At 32.9% G+C, this 14,888-nt stretch overlaps 1 protein-coding gene across 1 annotated transcript in view; it reads left to right on the forward strand.

The window, feature by feature from the left end:
* LOC106470149 overlaps positions 1-13,933 on the forward strand; it is a 69,180-nt gene extending 55,247 nt beyond the window's left edge. The window contains exons 4-9 of the mRNA XM_022399598.1: positions 1,782-1,959; positions 5,013-5,097; positions 5,729-5,822; positions 8,016-8,148; positions 10,050-10,165; positions 12,242-13,933. Coding sequence (XP_022255306.1) covers positions 1,782-1,959; positions 5,013-5,097; positions 5,729-5,822; positions 8,016-8,148; positions 10,050-10,165; positions 12,242-12,382 — 747 coding nt within the window. The 3' untranslated portion in view covers positions 12,383-13,933. The remainder of the gene's footprint in view (positions 1-1,781; positions 1,960-5,012; positions 5,098-5,728; positions 5,823-8,015; positions 8,149-10,049; positions 10,166-12,241) is intronic.
* Positions 13,934-14,888: the final 955 nt, after the last annotated feature.

The raw sequence follows: 14,888 nt of genomic DNA on the forward strand, positions 1-14,888 counted from the left end.
ACATTTCAAGATGTGACGTAATTTAAAGAATAAAGATGTAGATTTACCGTATGTTATTGTTGAGCGACTCTTAGCATGACAGTTACTTCTCGCGGTAGACGGTATAAGTAGCTCAGAGCTTTGGCTGTGAGTGAAACCAAGAGTGCAACACAATTAAACTTTTTAAAGTCCATAGAATAATTTAAAGTGATAAATTAACTTAAACTTTCCCGTCACTGGGGACGGGTACTTTTGCTAAATTAACTTAAACTTTCCCGTCACTGGGGGCAGGTAGTTTTGCTTGTAAATAAATAAAACAGCCACCGAAACGTCAGGCATTTGAAAACAATCGATAACAAACTAAATTTACATACACTAGGTGCATGCATTTCTTAAGGGTTAATTCCAGTATTCTTAGTCTTTTATACTTTATTACTATTTCTTTTTGGCAAATAAAATAGAGCACATAACGTGTTGCTTTGTTTGTTTAATACGTAGTAATGAATATTGGGATAACCTTAGAGAAGCCGTTTTATCCAATGGGCAAAAGGGGTAGATGTTCAGGGCCCACCGCATGTTGCGAGTATAATAATAAGTATTAAAATATTAACTGTATAATATAATAATAACAATAAACCAGTTTTTTAAGAAACATATTTTCTTTTCCTTAATTTTGTATCACTAATAAATCCCAGTTTATCAAATTGTATGGCATTTTCCTAAAAGTAAGGATAAGCAGGGGGGGGGGACACTAGTTTATACTTCGCCCAAGGCCCACCAGTGCGTTAACGCGTCACTGTCTCAACCTTGTGGAAATAACAGTTAATTTTTCCAGCGGTTTGAAATTCTCTATCCAAGAAAAAAAATTGCTAAATTGTGAATGATGTTGTAAAAATGAGAACATGTTTTTACCATCACGTCTTCTCTACCATCTTAATTTTAATAATCTCCCAATAGTCATGCGTTGTGCTTGGGGGTTTATAACTAAAAATCGGGGTTCGATATTCTCAGAGCGTACAGTGCAGATAGACTATTTTATATCTTTTATCTAAACTCAAACAAACTTTCTTTGTTTGTGCTTTGTATTTTTGTGTTGTGACATAATAATTAAAGTTTGATATGTCGTGAAGAAAATGTAATGAAATACAACCTAGATCTAGTTAAATGGCTTATTTGGTATCAGTCTTTTAAATCAGAGGCATAAAATATAATAAGAAAAAACTATCGACTACTAATACCACGAAACAATAATTTGATCATTTTCTACGGCTGTGCATGGGCTAATAGTTAGTTTACACGGAATGTGAATACAAGAACTCGTTGTTCCTTATTTTTGGGTGTTAGGTGCACTATAAGAGTGATGTTTAAATTCCACTTTTAGATCAGAGAAGATTAGCTTACGAGTTGGCGGTGGGTGCTGCTGACTAGCTGCATTTTCTCTAATCTATAAGTCCAAAATATGGGATGACTATGAGCCGATAGCTCTTATGCAGTTTTTGCACGAAAATTGTAAAACGAAAAGAAACATGCTTAATTTTTGTCACCTTGGCTTTCAAAAAATGCTTGCACAAAGACACAAATATTTAGTCACTCATAGCAATACAATGGTCATTACCCTGTAGAGTAGTTGTTACCACACTCTTAACACACAAAGAAGAACATCTGGAAAATAAATAAAGAAAAAATATCTTGAAATTATTAAAGAAGATTGTGAGTGGGATAAATAAAGACTGAGACTAGAACTATCAACAGCATATAAATTTAACCTTTTTTCACCCTCTGCGTGTTTCGTTTGTCTATAGGTTGTTGTGAAAGTTTACGCCCGAGTGTTATCTACTGATGTTAAATACAAAACGCTATCCATTGTACCTCAGACAACCAGTAAGGAAATTGTCCGAATGTTGTTAAACAAGTTTCGGATGAAACATCGGGACCCAAATCTGTATTACTTGGCAATGGAGGTGTGGATAAGAAAAACAGGTAAGTTCCCATTTGTTACACATACGTTATTTCAGCGTAAACACTTTTACGCCTTTATAATTTACAATTTGTTTTTCACAAGATTATATTCTATAGGATTCGAGGTGCTTCCGCGATTAATATTAAATTTATACTAGAAGAGACCTGCAAAACATTTGAGAACAAATTGGTATATTTATTTCAATAAAACTTCTTTGAATACAGAATTTCTAAAATAATAAAAATAATTTTAATCGCAAACAGCGAAATCTATAAGTCTACTTGTCTTAGGCCTAACATTAGTTAAGCCTTCATTAAGTACGGCCTGTATTCGATAGAGTTAAATTAACACTGTAACTTGTGTACGTTTTTTGCTTTAGTTTAGTTAGGGCTAAAATTTACCGCATTTAATACTATTGTTGCGTATCTGCTTGTTTGTTAATTTCCAGTAGAAATTCTTTCCAAGGAACTTCAGCGATACAAGTCCTTTCTTGATTAAACCAGTTTATTCTTTCTCCATACAAACCTTTAGTACACAGTAATTCCACAGTCAGTACGTTTCTCCTCACTTTCAACTTAACGACTTTTATAATACACGCTGTAAATCATAGCGATTCACAATCTCGATAACTTCGTTCTCTACGAGTGCAAAACACACACTAGCTGGAAACAGAATCGTAAATTACCTTAAACTCACCTTGACTACTGTTCGCTTTATCATACATTCATCCTCGTATCAGCTGGCTTTTCTCGCTAGGCTTATATACTAACAAAGAGGCTTCGCCAAAATCCGAGGAGTTCCCTAATAATTCGAGAAACCCAGTCACGCATGCGCCAGCAGCGTCACGTGACTTCGCTGTCGTAACACTATCAATAAATCAAATTGTGATGTTATTATATGACTCAACGTTAGACCTTAAAAAACTTTGATAGGCTTTTAATTGGTTGTACAAAATTTCTACTAAAGTATATTTTTATCCGCCTTTTGTTTATGCACGCACATGTGCATTTAGATAGTAAGATGCGCACGCATTTTTAGAACAGACAGAAACTGAGTATTAGCATAATATATTTGTTGTAACAGTTCAGAAATCACACAAGAACATTGTTCTTTCTAATATTTAGTTCAGAAATCAATTCTTCGACCTTATTTTTTCATTAATTGAACCATTAAAATCCCGTGAAGCTGTTATTTATGACAGATAAAAAAGTACTTAATATTTAAATAGCAGCAAGACGTAAACTGTTGATGAATATTATTTTAAACTGTACGCTGAGAAGTAAAATTAAATACAAGGACGCCTCAAAAAAACACGGGCGAGAGATAACCGGTTATAAATACCTTAGCTTTGCCCTTTCGGATAGCCTTCTAAGTGTGGCTGACCGTGATCTTGACCTAGCGAGTGCAGGTTACTAGCCTTTTACTACTGTTTCACAAGCGAAGCCGGTGCGAGATGTAGGCGGGATATTTATGTCCTCTCTCAAGCGATAACAGAATAACTTAATCAAAAAATACAAACACGCATAAGGAGTTCTACATCCTTTATATTATATCTTTCCTTCTGTCTGTGGAACTGAAAATGTATAAGAAATTTTATGTGGCTGAGTCTTTGCTCAGACTGATTTAATAGCTTTCATCATAATATATTGGTGTATTCGATGTGTTATGTTATGATAATTATAATCAGCAGCTTCCATGCTATTATGGGAGATATAACCTATTAATTTGAAGACGATAATAATTAATACTGTTGCGTAACTACACTTTAAATAATACGTTTGATACATTATAGAAAAGATCATAGTACGAAATAAAATACACCTACCTCAGACTTTGGAATTCTAGACAACGTTCTTCGAATAGAAAGAAACGTTACAGGGCAAGAAATAATTTATAAAATTTATGAAATGTGTGTGTGTAAATTAAAACTTCTCCAAGCCGAATGTTCTTTAAATCGGAATTCTCTGAAAATTGAACGTAGTTCCTTGGAACGGTTTTTTTTTATATTTGGGGTGTGGAAATACTTCCAAAACCGGATCCTCTAAGTTTCTGGAACCGAAATAACTTACAGAGTGCTTGTTTAATATTACATTAACGTATACTTTCATATGCAGGTTGTTTTTTGTTAATTTAGTTAGCGAAAAGTGTATGAGCAGAACCTGATACAAGTTACTTTGTAGCAATTGATGGGAGAGATCCGACGTAACAATTTTTATGAATAAAACACTGCGTAAACCGATGTGTACTGTGCTACTGTTGGGAAAAGTACGAAAGGCTGTGTTGATGATAATTTAGATGTAAGCGAAAATCATCCACTAGGTAGTGACATATCTCAACGGCCCGACATAACTTGATAGTTATGGTCCTCGACTAGCAATCGAAACCCCGTCACCGAACATATTGGTCTTTTCAGCCGTGGGGGCGTTATAGTAGTGACGGTTAATCCGACTATTCGTTGGTTAAAGAGTAGCCCAAAAGTTGGCGGTGAGTGGTGTTCACTAGCTGCCATCCGTCTAGTCTGTCACTGCTAAATTAGGGACGGCTAGCGCAGATAGCTCACGTATAGCTTTGGACGAGATTTAAAAACAAGCAAACAAAGACATATCACCTAGTGTATTAGCACTTCTTTAAAAATTGAAAAACTTTGCAATATACAAGGAAGACCAATGTCTTGACATTGTTCAAATGTTAGAGACAATAGCGTAGGCCGTAGGGTATAATTAAACGAAAACGAAGCCAATGAAAGCAGACACTTCTTGACGGGTTTTATATGAAACATTAAATGTGTGAGCATTGAGTGATTGTAAATGTGCACATATGTGCTTCTCTGTGGTTTGAATGATGTTTTAATATATGCTAGTTTTAAATAAATGTGTGTGTGTGTGTTTTGAAAGCGACATCTGTTAGAAAAAATGTATGTATACCTTTTTATTTCAGGTTGAAAACTAATTAATTTCCGTTTGTTTATATTTAGTTATTTATGCTTCTTGTTTATCTATGCTTCAAATTTTTTAGTACTTGCAGTAACTGCCGTCCGGTAAATTCTAAACCCAAGTCTTCATTTTGTGGTTAGGTTTGCCTATCAGAACAGTTCTAATGTTGGACGATGAGGCTAGACCCGGTGAACTTCAAGCATGCCATCCGGGTGGAGAATTCAGGTCGGTGGTAAAAGTCATTCTGTTTTTTGATACATATGTGTATATATAGAGTGTGTGTGTTTGTAGGTGTGTGTGAGAGAGTGGTATCAGCAATTTTTTTATGCATACATATGGGAAGATTTTTCCTTCCTGTGTATCAAATTTCCTTGAGGAGTTGACGGAATTTTCCAACCCAAGATAACAGGAATGCAGATTTGAATACTCATTTTTCTCTTTAATAAATATTATTTTCATCTTTTAGATTTATTACATAAGTAATGCAGATAGCTTTTTGGGAAGTTTGTGTTTGGTATACCTCTAGCATTTATGTAGGCTATATATTATTCTGCTATAAGCAATTAAAACTCAAAACCTTTTGAAATAGAAAAAATATTCATTTATTTAGTTGGTCGATAAAGGGGAGGGTAATAGATATTTTACTTAAAATTACTCTCAGACAATTTGTATAAACAGTTCATGTACCCTGTCCTTGATCATGCCATAAAAACAATGATATTTCATCTTACTAGGAGTGATTCGACGCTGTTGTAATTGAATATTGCGCATTTCAAATAACGTTTTTCTTTTTAATAATTGTTTTAATTGTATTGTTATTTCCATCCTCTTTAAATTTTTTGATTGATGTATTTAGATTTTTATCGTCGAATCCACCAGTGTGTAGGTTTATGCTTCAGATGAGGAGGGGCGGTTTAGTGAAGGTTTATGATAGCTGTTTAATGACAGGGGTAAGTATTTGCCACAGACGACTTTATCCGTGAGTTTAACTTTTTGATCTAATTTTAAGTTCTACTCGATATGGTTTGCAGTTGGTTCAAATCTTACTAATTTAGTTTCGAAGGTCTTGCTAATTATTGGCTGTATTTTGATATACATTATTTACAACTGTAACTCAGATAAGTTGCTATTGGTTGTAACTTTCCTTTCAGTTTTCTTTGGCTAAGCGGTAAGTCTGAGGGCTTATAATGCTAAAAATCGGTAGGCAGAGCACAGTCAGCCCATTGTGTGGCTTTGTATTGAACGACATACAAAAACTTTAAGAAATTTACTGTAAAATTCACTATTAGACACTTCAAAGAATCAAACATCTTGTCGTTCCTTGATGTTCCGATTATACTAAACGATGACAAACTTGTAACAGAACTGTATTATCATAAGTCTTGTAAGAAACCAGTGTTTTTATATAACCACTCACATCACCCACTACACGTTAAACGTGTGACTATTATTAGACAACTAAAACGTATCAATAAGACTTGTACCACTAATGAAGGTAAATCCAAAGCTATACAAACACATGTGGGTATATTAAACATTAATGGATACCCACATACATTTATTGAAAATAATTTACGAAGCTATGGAAACAGAGCCCACAGTAACAATGCAGAAACATTACCACATAAAAAAAATAAGCTGTTTCACACGAATTTCGTTATACCATATATTAGTCCTAAGATTTCAGCTCGTATTAGACTGGCATACGTACAATCAGGTCTTGACATCAGAGTTACAGAGAAACCAGGTAGAACTTTGAAAGTTAGAAAGACCAGTCTTTAAACCCAAAACATGCAATAAACTCGCAGACAAATGTGCAGGTTGTAAATCAGGTTTAAGAGGAAACTGTAACCACAAGAATGTAGTATACAGTTTGATATACAAGCTTCGTGGTTCTGTGTATATTGGTTAAACAGGCAGAATTATTAGGGATAGTATTAAAGAAAACCTTCGAGACTCTGCACACGTCAGACAATAAAGGCAGTGTTGTGACTGAACATTTTGGTGACAAACATGGTATATTTGACATTGATTGTCTCATAACAACAAACATTTTTACTCACTGCCACAACTTTTAAGATAGAAAATGCAAAAAACCCTACTAATTTCAGAGAATAAGCCACAGGTAAATAAAAAAAATCACCCTGGATTTTTACTTTCACTGTTTATATTTGATTAGTATAATCATATACGTATTGCTTTATATATTATAATCTTGTCCGTTTGCTTGTACTTTCAATTTGTTTATATATGCTCAGGGGAAGTCCACCTTCATGCGCAGACTCTATTTATTTTGAAATCTTTTGTATAAGCCTAAATCAGTTACCAAGTGTCTTGCATACTGTGATGTAGCCGTAATGACTTAATGGCTTAAATAAAACCAATTATGTTTTCTGGAGTAATATGTCGTGTTTTTATTCATTTTTTTTAACAATACAAATTTTTTTTGTAAGAAACAAAATATCATTTTATATTGTTGAGGCTTGTAATACTTCAGATACTGAAAAAGTTACCAATTTTATTAACTGTAGGTTGAAATCTTCAGTAAGAAATTTTAAAAATTACACTTTTTCGAAAAGAAAATGTTTTATTAAACAAGAAGAAATCTTCAATAGCCGCGGCTGTAATTAGATCTTAAATCGGTCAAGAGATGGAGCTATGAGCTAAAACTTTGTACTTGAAAAAACAAACAAACTCGGAGCCATTCTATGAACCGCTATGCCACGGCTAAAAACAGTTTTATATTTCAGACGTGGCAGTGGTTACTGTGTCAGATTGTGAATTCCGAAAATACCAGATTTGCGTCCAGTTGCCGCAAAAAAAAAAAAAAGAAGCGCATTTCAGTCTTTGGGACCGTGTGTGCGCTATAAAAGTGACTGACGTTCTAACCCCACTATTTCATTAGACAAACAAAGAGAGCTCTTGAGTAGCAGTTCTTCCCTCTAGTGTATTAGTTCAAAATTAGAAACGGTTAGCGCAGGTATCCGAAACAAATCATATTCATAACAAGATCAGCTAAAGTGAAGTATTTAATATATTTTATATATTTCTCTTTGCAAACATCTTTTATTAGATCGCTTTAATGATAGACGGACATTGATATGAAAGTTTATATGTGAATAATGTTAAATTATATATTTTAGTCCCTGTACAAAAGTCTACTGGTGTCAGATAAAACTACGACTGAAGAATTAATACAGCTTCTTCTGCACTGTTACAACTCTAAGGAAAGGCCGACCAAATTTGCGTTGTTTGAGACATCTTCCATTCAAAAATGTAAGCTAATTTTTTAGCCTTGTACGAATATATTATTTACTTAAGTTTGATATAAAATAGTAGGGTAATGCACTCGTTGAACTTCCGGAGTTCTACCAAGGACGCGAAAAACTGTATTCTTAAGAGCTAGTTTAGGTTTCTGATTAAAAATAGTAGAAAAAAAATATTTAATTTTACCACGACTGAATCTTTGAAAAGGTATATAGCTCACTTTCTTTAGAGCAAACTTGACAGGTTATAATGCTACAATTTGAGGTAAATCCTTGGAGTAGAATGATATGCCTTGCACTTTAAATAAACAATGATCATTTTAGTAAATGAATTTTTATTTTTAAATTCAGTTTAAATTATTATGCTTCAAACTAACATTGTTTTTAATATGTTTCAATTAAAGTCATTTATAAAAAAATCGACAAAACTAACAAAGTTTGTTATGTTATTATTGCATAGTAGATGGCAGCATAAGTTTTGTTTATCTGTTTGTTGTTAAGCGCAAATGGGCTATCTGTGCTATGCCCACTAAGCATATCTAAACCCGATATTTAGCGTTATAAGCCTTCAAACTTGCCACAGGGGGTAGACACGAAAATATGCGCCAGCAATACCAAGTGTGGGGCGCGCGTATACCCGATTCGATTTTATTACTTATCATGATCTCTACTAACATACCCTCAGATATAATTATATGCCCAAAGTAGAGCATCATCCGTCTGATATATACGGCTGGAAAATTTGTAAAAGGGTAAACTTGCTCGTCGCGGCATGAAGCGCCGACGTTTCGTGCAAGTTGCGTTGTCGATCGGTACCGCAACGGACGGCTTTTCGTTTTTACACATATATATATATATATATGTGTGTGTGTGTGTGTGTGTTTGTGTGTGTGTAAATAGATAGATAGATTTACATAAACACACACTTTTTCTTAATTCCTACAGTTGAAAATTTCTAATATTTAAAACATTTAAAAAAATTTAATAATACTTCACTTCTTTCTCTTGAGAAAATTTGTCTCGGACATGAAAAAAGTAAAACAAATTAGAATGTAACATTTTAATTCACTAAAATTCCCCATTACGTTTGCTCGGTTGTCAATCGAAACCTTCAGCTACAACTTTATAATAACCAGCATGTATTACTCGCAGCACATTTCAATTTTGAAAATGCACAAACTAAAGCGCGCTTCTTCAGCTCAGCAGGCCAACAAAGCCCAAACTAGGAAGACAGTCGAAAGAGAAGACCTCGAAATTCATAATAAAATTCATGCTCACAATTAATAAATCGCAGGGTCATACAGCTCACCAAGTAGGAATAAGTCTCTGAGTTTCATGATTCAGTCTATAAGGATTTATCAAGAAGAACATTTGAACACAGCTTGAAAATATACAATGTCAAGATACCAATCAAGCAATACTTAAAGTACGCCCCCCCCCCCCGTGGCACAGCGGTATGTCTGCGGACTTACAATGCTAGAATCCGGGTTTCGATACCCATGGTGGGCAGAGCACAGATAGCCCATTGTGTAGCTTTGTGCTTAATTACAAACAAACTTAAAGTACATGACCATATATACATAAAAATATTGTTTTTGTGAAATACTAGAAATACGATAGTCATTCTCCATACATATATTGTTACTAGATTATAATTAATTCAAAAACATGTCCATAAAACACTTAGATATAATTCTGAGTAATTCTGAGAAAAAAAAATATATGGATATATATACATATATGTATAAGTAAAAATTTAGTCCTGTCTCTTTATTACTGTAATCATGATAGAAGTAACACAATGATCATATTACAGGTTAGTTTCTAGGCTTCGTAGGTATATATATATTCACCTTTCTGCGTGTCCACACTCAGAATTATATATTAATTTTACTTTACTGATTTCACCAGATGAAAGAAAGCTTCATCCACAAGACTACCCTCTTTTAATTCAACAAGGTTGGCCCAGCCAAGAACATTTTGCATTTCTTCTACGTAGAAATATTGATTGTTGCCAAAAACAAAAAGTAAGAAGATTTTTGTTTTCTCAAGTAAAAATACAGAATAATTATCTATATGGATAATGAATTGGCATTAGCCTGTGTATTTCTATCTCACGTGTGTACAGAATTATGCAATTTAAAGATAATGGAATGCCTGTTTCAGCTAAATGCTAATACCTTTTACTAGATAGTACACCCTCCTTCATGGGGGCCTAATTCTGTCTAAAAGTGTGGGGGTCAAGGTAAGGAAGAACTGGTGAGCAAAATGAAGCTAGAAAATTTTTGTTCAAAAGTGTTCAAAGTAGGGTAACACGTGTCCCTCCTGCCCTTAGTTTCATGTCTATGCCCTATTAATTAATATAGTCATTATTTCTATAATTATAGCTATATCTTAAGTAAAAGAGTTAAAACGTGTTTTTTTTTTGTAAAATATTCACAAAACTTTTTCTTGATATGTGATTTATCTATTTTACTTAAATAAGGCTGAAATATTCCTAATTAAAAAAGCATTATTCTAGCTATAGCTGTCAGAACTATGGTATTATTGCGTTAACAGTTTATTATGCCTGTATGGAGTCATGTTTTTCACCTACATGTAAAACATTTGTTTTATGTCTTTCTGTCTATATATTTAACAATAACGCCAACCACCTATGTTTTTTATCTGTAACAAGGTAAGCTGACTTTAACTACCCAAATCTGTCAAAAAATGTTTATAGAATTTTTTATGCTTAACATTAACGAGCAGAATATTGAATCGGCCACCTATTATTATTAACTCCAAGTTATAACTTCATCACAAGAAATACGTTTTTGTTGTTGTTGTTTTTTGTAAAAATAAATGAGATAGTAAACCAACTAATTAATGGGACGAGATGCTTTTGTCGGTTAATGTGACAATCGGAGCATCCTTCAAACTTTTTGTCATATCAAATAAAAAAAGTTTATGTAAGTAAGACGGAAGAGCCATAATGATGCTCTAAGTATTAAGGTGGAACTACGAGGCTTCAATATAAATTGCACAAAAAAACTGGTTACGTTGCACTATTTTCGTTAAATCTATATCTAGATAAAAGCGATAGCCTCATGTTATTTATTCTTTATTAATTAGATATTCATGGTATTTCAATATTTAAAATTCTTGAAATATAGTTGATAAAAACATTATCATTTTAGAATATCTAATTATTAAACATAACTAAGGATCTATTGGTCCATCTAAGCTGCTTCATTCACTAATAATAATAAACACACGCAAAACCAGACCTTATCATTCAATTTTTTATCAAGCCTTCCCTTAAACTCCCCTAAAGTTACTGTATCCACCACACCTGAAGGCCAACCATCCTGTTAGAAAAATATTGTCATAGCTGAGGATGACTTCTATCTTGGCAAAATTTACATTTGTGTCTCCTAGTCTTATCACTAAGTGTGTGTGTGTTTGTGTGTGTGTATATATATATATATTGTTACGCATCTGCTTGTTTGTTAATTTCCAGTATAAATTCTTTCCGAGGAACTTCAGCGATACAAGGGTTCTAAGTACTGTGACAATGGTCATATATTTCAATTTTCTGAGAAGATATGGATTCTAATAAATGAAATTGAAAGAATAAACTAATAACTCCTTGCTTTATTTCGTTGATGTATGGATTTTTTTGCATTGTTCAGTAAACAACAGCTAAGGTTAAACAATGTTAACTTTTTGCAAAACTTTTCAAGAAATTTGATTTTGGATTAGGAATATGAATAAAAAACAGTTAGTTTTTTTGTTTGTAAAAATAAGTACTCTTGCAGCTAACTTATTGGCTACAATATTACTCTTCAAATGTTGTGTTTTATTAAAGTAAGATGGTCTCCATAGTTACTTAGTTTTTGTGTAATAAACACATTTTATTAGGTATTCTTAAGCTATAACCATAAAATAATTTATAATTCTTACTTCATCTCCAGAATTACTTAACAATGTATAAAGTAGGGCTATTTCATATACCTAGGGTGTGAAGAAAAAATTCTAACAATGTTTCTGCATTGCAGAAAAACTAACATTTGATCATAAAGATATAGGTAACATTCTGTCCTCTTTCTTGGATTTTGCAGCTTTTCAAGATGAGAAGTGATAACGTTTCAGGAAGCAAGACATTTGGGGTATGCCTCAGAGATGAAATCAGCCAGTCATCATATCACTCCATGACACTGTTGCCTTCTGTCAGCAATTATGAAAATTATTTTTATATCTGAAAATAAATATATTGCTTCCTAAACTAGTCAGCTATTTATGAATTTAGAAAACATGCTTTTGCAATTAACTACCACCTTTATGTTTTATGAAAGGAAATTATTATTTTTTACTCTATATTTTATGAAGCAGCTTCCGGTAGTAAAATGTTCATGAACACATTGGTTTGAGTGTTTAAGTTGGATTAATAGAAAAAGCATAATTATGTGAATAAAGAAAATTTATTATTATAAATTTTGATAAGGGGAAATTATATTTTGAACCATCTTGGAGTCTTCTTGGTTTCTACTTCTGACATTATTTCTCTAGTTGCATACTTCAGTTTTAAGATCAGCTTATGGTTGTTTGTTTGGAATGTAAATTTAAGCAGTAGCATACAGTTTTTATAATAAACTTATCAAATTTGAGAAAAAAGTCTTGTCATTTTCCCTGATACATTTTTCTGTTACATGTATTAGTAAGCTAGTAACAAAAGTTACTTAAGCCCACAATATATTATACAAACCTTAAAAATTCTATAAAAAAGGTGATCCAAATTTTCAAATCTCTGTCAGTTTATTTCTATTAAAAGAAAAAAGCCTTGTCATTTTGCTGTATACATTTTTGTGTTACATGTAAGCTAGTAGCAAAAATTACTCAAGCCTACAATATATTATATAAACATTAAGAGTTCTATAAAAAAAGATGGCCTGAATTTCCAAATCTCTGTCAGTTTATTTTTATTTGTAACCATTTTAATGTTGTGTAAAGTGGAAATGGCTAGACAGGTTTATACTTTTTCTCATCTACTAAGGCTTCCATTTTTACCTTTATTGAGTTGAGCAGTTTTACATTACCTTATGCCCCCAGTGTCACAGCGATATGTCTGCAGGCTTACAACGCTAGAAACCGAGTTTCGATACCCGTGGTGGGCAGAACACAGGTAGCCCTTGTGTAGCTTTGTGCATAATTAAAAACAAACAAACATTACCTTATTAGTAGAAGATATAAGTATTAACATTCAAACCATCACTTTTTTCTTTTGTTTGTATTTTCAACAGCTATAAACCAAAGCATATTTTGGAATATTGAATTGTAAAAAATATATTTATCATGGGTATAATTGTAAATTTTGTCTTCTGGTAGTTATGTGTGTGGATATAAATATTTTTAATCAACTTGAATATATTAAAAATAGTGTTGCTAAGACAGTGCAGTATGGTATAAATAATATCAGTAAGGTACTAAATTTAAGATTTTATTGCATGTATTAACTAACAAACTTCTCATTCTTATTACAAAAACTCGAGTCCTTATGTGAATGAATCGTTTATATTGAAATATCTTTCATTAAAGGAATTTCACACATTAAAAATGGATTTCATGATGCAGTGTTTCAGGGAGGAAAGTCTATAATGTCCAATAATCTAGTATTATTAATTTTGGATGTATATAATATTCCTAGATGTCATCCTCCCATTATGCTATTAACATGTAAAACACAATTGTTTGAAAATTAAGCTTTCATTGAACACAAGATATTAGTGTATAAAACTGAGCATGTACATAAAGAATTGTATACTGTGCTGGAATTTCGAATAAAATGTCCATTTTTTTTGGTACATAATATTTAATTTTGTGTATTTTTTTAATAGAGATCCCAACATGATGTCATATGAAAGAGCCAGTATTACATTCAGATTTTTTTTAATGTATTAGTTTCATTTCTTTTTAGGCTTTACTGCCTACTGTCCAATCAGTGTTTCAATCTGAACGTATTGTTACGACAGCGGAAGTCACGTGACGCTAGTAACACGTCATGCACTTCTAGAAGGATCCTGTCCCTTCCTGAATGCTCGAGCGTTTACTAGATTTCGGTATTCTTTTATATATAAGACGGTAAGAACTGACGGCAACAATGTAATGTGTAATTGACAGTTGAGTCGAGCACGTGAGACGTTCGTTGTGAATTATAGCGTTTGTTATAGCGCGACTGTGGAAATTAAGTGTTTTGCAAAGTTGTATTCAGAAAGAATAAACCAGTTTTATTTGAGAAAGAACTTGTATCGCTAAAGTTTCTTCGGAAAGAATTTTTACGGAAAATTAACTAACGACCAGAAACGTAACAAATTAGTGTCAGAAGTGGGACAGAAAAAAAAAAGAAGAAGATGGAAACGAGAGGCGGAAAATCAAACTACAGCTTAGCAGATTTGATGGCAGCAATACAAGAACAGCAAAAGAAACAAGAAGAGAGACAACAGCAGTTGCAAGAAAACCTGCAACAGTGGCAGCTCGAACAACAAAAGAAACAAGAAGAACGAGAAGAGAAATTACAGCAGTGGTTGGAGGAAAAAGAAAATAAACAAGAAGAGAGACAAGAGCAGTTGCAAAAAAATCTGCAACAATGGCAACTCGAACAACAAAAGAACAAGAAAAGAAACAAGAAGAAGGAGAAGAGAAATTACAGCAGTTGTTGGAGGAAAAAGAAAAGAAACGATAAGAGAGATTACAGCAGTTGTTGGAGGAAAA

This window comes from Limulus polyphemus, unplaced genomic scaffold (assembly GCF_000517525.1).
Source record: "Limulus polyphemus unplaced genomic scaffold, Limulus_polyphemus-2.1.2 Scaffold102, whole genome shotgun sequence".
In the NCBI taxonomy this organism is placed as follows: Eukaryota; Metazoa; Arthropoda; class Merostomata; order Xiphosura; family Limulidae; genus Limulus; species Limulus polyphemus.